The 8,122-nt window shown below is 42.5% G+C and overlaps 1 protein-coding gene across 2 annotated transcripts in view; it reads right to left on the reverse strand.

The window, feature by feature from the left end:
• Positions 1–330: 330 nt before the first annotated feature.
• Positions 331–8,122, reverse strand: part of GLOD4 (glyoxalase domain containing 4) — a 46,740-nt gene continuing 38,948 nt past the window's right edge. For both annotated transcript variants that reach the window (XM_073615134.1, XM_073615135.1), the window contains 2 exons: positions 7,029–7,115; positions 331–598 (listed from right to left, as the gene is read on the reverse strand). In XM_073615134.1, the coding sequence (XP_073471235.1) occupies positions 533–598; positions 7,029–7,115 (153 nt within the window). In that variant the 3' untranslated portion in view covers positions 331–532. The remainder of the gene's footprint in view (positions 599–7,028; positions 7,116–8,122) is intronic.

The following is an 8,122-nucleotide window of genomic DNA, read 5'->3' on the forward strand; positions in this document are numbered from 1 at the left end:
GCCTACTCTAAGGCAGTATTGTTTCCTAATTTATATCCTAGCTGTCAACTAGCAGTCAGATCTTACAGATAGGGAGAGAATTAGAGACCTGTTTAGTACACAAATCAAATTCACATACTGTACACAACAAAGTTACAAGTGGAATAAACCGAAATATCAGAGCTGCTATTGTGGTCTTGTATTTGAATGTGCTGGCTCCAGAGCTGTCAACCTTCACACTACTGTTGAAGTCAGAGAATCAAATGACCTGTCCGCCACCCATACTATTGGTATATATGAGGGTATAGGCATATGCTCTAATTTAAAAAAAAAAAAGACAATGAGACGACGTTCATAGCAATCTAGGACAAGATATTTATTACACTAAAAATGTTTGCAGATCAATTAGTAGGAATATAGTACAACATAGAAGAGCAGAAATAAGACACAATGACAGTATTTGACAAACTTAATTAGGTCTCAGATTTTATTTTGAAAGCAATCATGAACATGTACAGCATAGGAATTTCTATAAGACACATGTCAGTGTTATCTATGCAGATGGTTTCTGTTTTTTGTGCTTTGCAAACCATTCTTCACTCTTGTCTGCAGTCATGGCCTGTAAATATACATACAAATAAGTTATGTATACTGCCCTCTGAGTAAGTGTGCAATGAAAGGAAGACTCATGTTATCTATTTCATTTATAGTATTGAGAATGTGTACAAAGGAATCACAAGAAATTTAAGGCATCATTAAGTGAGTCAGCATTCCCCATATTAGGCTGGTGTAGAAAACAATGAGGCAGTTAGGCTGGCCATAGATGGTTTGAATCTCGGCTGGTTAAGCAGAAAGCGGTCGAGATTCGAACCATGTATGGGCAGGTTGAGGGTACCCAAGTTGGTCGATCGATCAACTTGGGTACAACCAGCCTGCTGAATTTTACATTTATTATTATTATTGTCATTGATGGGGAATCAAGTGAATTTCTTTCCTGCAAATGAAAGAATTCGCTCCGTCTGTGGCCAGCCTTACTTCGGTCAAGGAAATAAAAAAAAAAAAAAAAAATTAATAAAAAGAAAAATCACTCTTACAGTCTAATGTAGTATCACCTAAATAAGGGTTTTATTTCGGGTTCACACTGGAACGACACAACAGTCGTACGACTGTGAATCCGACTTTGCCCTGCGACTTGAAGACCAGCATCCGTCCGACTTTGAATGAACGCGGATCCGACTTTGATCCCGACAATGCAGGTACTTTGTGTCTGGTATGAATCTTTAGGGGGAACTCCACATCAAATTAAAAAAAAATAAAAAAATGGCATGGGTTCCCCCTCCAAGAGCATACCAGGCCCTTCGGTCTGGCATGGATTTTAAGGGGAACCCCCACGCCGAAAAAACGAGGTGCTTTAGGGTGGGGGGCTCAGGGCCCCCTCTTCCCCAAAGCACCCACCCCCCAAGTTGAGGGCATTGGGCCTGGTATGGTTCAGGAGGGGGGGTACTCGCTAGTCCCCACCCCCTTTCCTGACCTGCCAGGCTGCGTGCTCGGATAAGGGTCTGGTATGGATTCTGGTAGGGACCTCACGCCGTTTTTTTGGCGTGGGGATTCCCCTTAAAATCCATGTCAGACCGAAGGGCCTGGTATGGTCTTGGAGGGGATACCCATGCCGCTTTTTTTTTTTTAATATTTGGTGTGGAATTCCCCTTCAAGAACACCAGAGCACAAGTCGCATGCCAAAGTCAGATCAGTTAAGACCACGATCCGACTTTGATCCGACTTCAGTGATATTCAATGGGCTGAAGTAGGATCAAAGTCGGACCAAAGTAGTGCAGGGAGCATTTTCAAAGTCGGACCGACTTGTGTCGGACCCAGTAAAGGGGTTGTAAACCCCCTCATGGTTTTTTACCTTAATGCATTCTATGCAATAAGGTGAAAAACCTTCTGTAGTGCTGTAGCCCCCCAGCCCCCCATTTTACTTACCTGAATGCCGTCTTTCTCCGGCCGGAATGAGCACACTAGCTCTAGTGTGCTGTGTCCAAATTGGATAGATTGATAGCAGCGCAGCCATTGGTGAATACATGCAAAAGCAGGACTCAGGAGTGCACCCGCACGGGTGTCCACCAAGAAAAGTGCTTCTCCAACGTGGACACCCAATGCGGGGAGGAGCTACCAGTGCCGCCGGGGGACTCCAGAAGAGGTAGATTGGGGCCACTCTGTGCAAAACGAACTGCACAGTGCAGGCAAGTATGACACGTTTGTTATAAAAAAAAAAAAAGGGAAGAAGATGGCTCTCATAGGGAAACATTGATTTTCACACGTCATGCGACATGAGCTCCCAATGTCGGAGCGTTTGTCGTACCAGTGTGAATCCAGCCTTACAGCTCCAGCTGTTTCTACAAAGGAAAGCCAATATCAAGCCATATGTATAAAGGATATGATTATTATAATCAATCATTTGCATGGAAAAGAAGTGCAAGGTGTAAGGCTGTTCATTTGACTTCTCGAATTTAATATCTATGTCTAGTTGACGCCTACTGGTTAACCACTATACAGCTACACAATTGATCTTGTGACTACTCTTGCTACTGTTGGAATCTATGAAAGCTGTACGGATATACACATAATTACATTTTATGAAAAGAATTAATTTATAAAAGGAAACATTAGAAATTCAATAAAACTGTGTCAAATGAGGATTTCCTGTACAGAATTTCTCCATGGGAATGTGAATAATCCTTTTATGAACTTATAAAACATGTGAACACTGAAATTACCCACTAAATTACAAAAAAAAATGGCTAGCATACAATTTTTGTTTTGTCACACTGTACTGCAACAAGTTGTAGTTAAAAGGGACAAGGTGCATATCCATTCTTCACCTAAATGTTCCCTGAGCAGTTCTAGCAACAGGATTTTGCTCAAGCAGTTTGTAAAATATATATATATATTTCTACAGTCTGTAAATATTCATGGACAGGAGAAAGTGCAGTAAAAATATTTCCCGAGAGAAGTCCACCTTGGTCATGACAGTCTGGACTCTCCAGTGCACCATCATGAGCACAGGGGAGGAAACCCTGTGCTTTAGCTGCTCCACCTCCCACAGCCAATAACATGCCAACCTCATTTCTCTGCCACCACTTTTCAGTCCAGCAGAGAGAAGGGAAGTGACAGAGACATGGTCACCATTGCAACTTGCTGGGTTGGACTGGGAGACAGGACATATATTCAAAGAATAAGCATGAACGCTAGAAAACGCTGTTAATTTCTCATTACCTCTGAACCTACACTGTTCACTGATTAACTCCTTTTACACCGTTCACAAATGCACCCCAGTGCATCTTACTGCCCTGCTACACAGCTCATGTTGCACTCCCTGCATCCCTCTTACATCGTTCACCGATGCCCCTCTTGCATCCTTCTTACACCGCTCGCGTTACACCGCTCTCCTCTGCAAACTAACACCCCCCCGCCCCACCTCCGCATGGGAGACAGATGGCACCAATTCCCCCCATCCACGAAAGATGGACGGCTACATCTTTTCAAATAGTAGGCCCACACAGCTGCTGAAAACTTTGAAAGCACACCCCCCCTTTGATTTAAAAACTGCGCTCTCCCAATCTATAGCTGGATGTAAAGCTAGGAGCAGCCACCCCTTCCAAGAGGCAGGGCATTAAAACTTTCATAAAACATTCTGCAGCACCTGGGATGTGACTAGTGACTCTCCAAATGCAAAGCAGTATAGTCCTTGCCAGTACAATGGGCAGATCAGCTGGCACTTTTCAGGAACACTGGCTGTACAAGTTGTAACACAGAGAAGCGTCAAGCCCTTATTGACTATATGTAATTACATCACTTATTTATAAAACAGATTTTCTGCAGATCTGGAAGCATACAGGTGCAATCTCCTCCCTATCCAATGTCCATGCCAGTAAAAAAACGAAAAAAAAAAAAAAACTTTCCTGCAGCCCATGCTATCCCTAGACATCAGGATCGACTTCTAGCAGCCCATACAGCAGCAGGGATGATGAGGCAGAATGCACAGAGCTTGTGCTTTGCAGATCCTGGCACTCACCTCGAAGAAACTGATTTTGCTGCTCATGATCGTTGTATGGGGAAGTCCTCTCCAGCAAGCCAATGGTGACAGCAGAGACAGAACATTCATTTGCTATTGTCACACAACTGGGTGGGCTCGGGGCGCAGTGCTCTGCTCTCTGAGCCCACCTTTTTTTAAGCCTATTAGAGCCTCTGGCTCTAATCACATGCTTCAAAAAGAAAAAAAAAACCCCATTGGAATCCATGTGTCTGGTGCCCCGCATGTAGATTAGGGGGCCGGAAGCATGGATAGGGGGGGCAGCGCCCCTGTATTACAGTCTGCCACTGCCCTGCATCCATCTTCCCCAGGCCACCACAGTGGTCTCTCTCCCCCCTCCTCTCTCTCCCCACCCACTCTTGCTCTCTCCCTTCTCTCTTCCCCCTCTTACACTACTCACCCATGCATCCCCTTTACCCATCTTACACCACTCACTGATACCTCCTTTGCACCCCTTTTACACTGCTCACGATGCACTCCCTGCACCCCTTTTACACTGCTTACCGTCACACTCCCTATAACTCACTTACACTGCTCACCAATGCACCCCTCTTACAATATTCACTGATGCACCTCCTGCATCCCTCTTACACCACTCGTGATGCACTCCCTGCAACGTTTATACACTGCTCATTGATGCACCCCTCTTTCACTGCTCACTATGTTAGAGATTGGAAGGAAGAACCTGATTGACGGTTATCAAAACACAAAGCTTGGTCTTTCACTGCAGCAATGTTCTGTTTCAGATTAATGGTCTTCTGCTGCGTTCAGTGGCATTCAATCCACCATCCCTCACATCCGTGTCCCGCAAGGGCCATTGAGGGGACCAGAAAATGAACAATGCCAGAAGAGTCAGATCAGCCATTCTCAACTAGGGTTCTGTAAAAACCGTAGGGTTCCTGCAGGGGTTGCTAGGAGTTCCGTGAGCAATGAGCAAATTCTGCTTCCCAGATTAGTAACTGCTGACACCAGTGATCTTTTTAGCAATCTGTAAGGGAGAGGCGGGGGATTCTTCCCAATGGACTTTGATTGTAAGGAGCATTCCTCCCAGTGACTATCACACCAATACTGTGAGCTTTAGAGATATGGTCATTTTTAGCAGGGGTTCCCTTGGACCAGAAAGTTATTCTAAGGCTTCCTTCAGGTCAAAAAAGGTTGAGAAAGGCAGAGTCAGATTCTGAAGATTTTTCCGGCAACAATTTCTCTTCAAATAGATCAGGGGTGCAGGCAGCAGGAGCACTCACAAACACAAATATAAATCAACATATGCTTCCAATATATTGTGCACCTATTAATAGTCGTTAGGGGTCCATCATATAGTGCTCTGTGCTTCTACTTGTATTCCAATCAGATTCTTCTGTGAAGACAAATCACTAATTTGCCACCACCTTTAACACAAACTACTTACCAGATCAGCATTACCCTTTATCACAATATTGGTCATGCAGCGCCTTTCCCCTTTAAGGGATGCGGACCCCGAACCAGTAGTTTGCTCTCCTCCAAAGTACTCCTCCCTCAGCTTTAGATGTCACCAAGAAAATAAAAATCTTACATGGTGTAAGACCCTCAATTTATTAAACCTTTCCTAAAAACACATGAATTGCCCACTCACAAGAAAACGTGCACAACCTTGCACCTAGAACAAAGTGCTTATACAGCATCAGCTCCGTTGCTGCTGCTGGTCTGCAGCACGAGTCTTGCTTCATGTACAGGTATACCTCTCCCCATGATGCATAACAGCGGGAGGACGTCACTTCCTGTCCAGCCCGATGGACACTTAATGACTATTAATAAGCGTACAATATATTGGAAACATATATTAATTTTGATTTATAATATTCCATTTGGGGCCTCATTTCACAAACATAAGAGTATTAGGGAAGCTTGATTTTCCACCTAGCGCAGCTTTATTTGGGTTATATTTTTATTCACACACTTTTAAAAGGTGGTGATAGCAGTAACTTTTATATCATTTTTTATGGTGGGAGTCTGAGGCACGAGTTGATTTAAAATTAGCAGGAGAGGTCAACAGCATTTAGCAACTTCTTTGCAGGTGCAGATTCCTTTTACAGTTTTATTTTAGTGACAGTCACTTTAATATGACAGTACAATGAGAAAGTTTCACCGATTAAGCTTAGAAGTATCTTGACAATCAACATTCAGCTAAAGAGACACGGTTTAGAGGCTGAATACCTGTCTTTGATGGAAGCAGCCATTCTCAAAGTTAAAAGGCTTCATGCTTACATTATTTATAGTGAAGCTAAGCTCAAACTTAGCTGTCCTGGACCAGATATGCAGCCTGTGAAAATTATTTTACACACACACACCGTATTTATAGGCGTATAACATGCACCCCAATTTAAGAGGGAAGTTTCAGGAGAAAAAAAATGTTTTTTTTTATTTTTTTTAAATAAACCACTTTGAAGCAAAATAATGGTCAGTGAGCATCAATGCAGCTGTGCCCATCTGCAGCCTGATCTGCGTCCATCTGCCCCATCAATGCAGCTCACCATCTCTCATAGGAAATCACCGAGCCATCATCTGTTTACTCGGCTCTCAGTTAGCAGTCACATACACAGTCCTGCCTCCGCCATCGGCATTGGACCAGTCCCTGTGACAGACAGAACATTGGTCCAATGTCGGTGGCGGAGGCGGGATTGTGTGTGTGACGTGCGAGCCGAATTAGAGCAGAGTGAGAGCCGAGGGAAGAGGAGATGATGGCTCGGTGAATTCCGGCTGCACTCGTCCCCCTCCTTCCCCTCCGAGGTACGCTGTCGGCATATAACACGCACCCGAGATTTCCCCCCTATTTTCAGGGGAGAAAAGTGCATGTTATACACCGATAAATACAGTATATATTATTATTTTATTTATTTATTTTTAAAAACACAAAATGTTACTAAAATGGCCAAGCTTTGTTATTAAAAAAAAAAATGAGATATAGAAAATTACATACATCATTCAGAAGTTGATCTCCCTTTGGGTCAGTCTGGGAAAGTTCACGGAATGCTTCATCTCCAACAAAGCAAATCTCATGACCATCCTGAAAAATAAATGATAAAAAAAATAAAAATAAAGTAATTGGTACATTTTTTCAGTTACATTAATTTGAGAAACTTAAGAGAACCCCAGTCAAAACAAAATATGCTAGCAAGTGTGCAAAATAGCAGGATTTTTACTGGCCAATTTTTATTCTGAGAAACTATCTCCTAAAGACTTAGAATAGTCTGTTTTAACATCTGCGCATGCCCAGGACTTCAACAAATTACATTGGCTGGTGTTTTTTCCACAAAAACCTCAGGAGCAAGCACACACTGTGTGCCACCATAGCAAGCAGCTTGCTATAGGAGCACATGAAGAGGAGGAGCCAAGATTGCTGGCGGGGCACCCTAGAAGAAGAGGTTCGGGGCCATGTTGCGAGATGGTTTTGGGTGAGTATAACATGTTTATTTTTTTTCAATTAAAATAATAAACACAAACTTTAATGTTACCTTAAAATGTATCTAAAGTTCAAACTTTTTAAAAATTTTGATACAAAAGGGTTAGGGGCTTGTCAGGTTCCTGTTGTGCTCCCGCAGGAAAGATTTACCAACACTACTGGTTCTTGTGAGCAATGTCTCTGGTATAGAAAGTAATGGGAAATCTAAAGGTTTTTGAAATTTCACAGGGACAGGAGAGGGAGGGTAAAACATCCATTAGGGAAGCCTGTTATATGACCATTCAATTTTGAAAGATCTGCTGTTACTTTTTGGTGTATCTCAAGGACAGGAAGTGAAGGGAAATCTTTCCAATGGGACACCAGGAAAAAAAAAAAAAAAAAAAAAAAAAAAAAAACGCACCACACCACCTTACAGAACTTACAGAAGTCCTAACATTTCCTTACTAAAAAAAAAAAAAAAAAAGGAAAGAAAAGAAAAATCCTCTGTACTATTTACAAATGTTTACACAAGATTCACACATTTTTTTCAGTGAATTCAATTTTAAAGATTGTGCATTTTCAGTGACAGTTGTATTAATCATGTGTGATAAAAAAAAAAAAAAAAAAGAAGA

Source organism: Aquarana catesbeiana, linkage group LG02 (genome assembly GCF_042186555.1).
Source record: "Aquarana catesbeiana isolate 2022-GZ linkage group LG02, ASM4218655v1, whole genome shotgun sequence".
Classification (NCBI taxonomy): domain Eukaryota; kingdom Metazoa; phylum Chordata; class Amphibia; order Anura; family Ranidae; genus Aquarana; species Aquarana catesbeiana.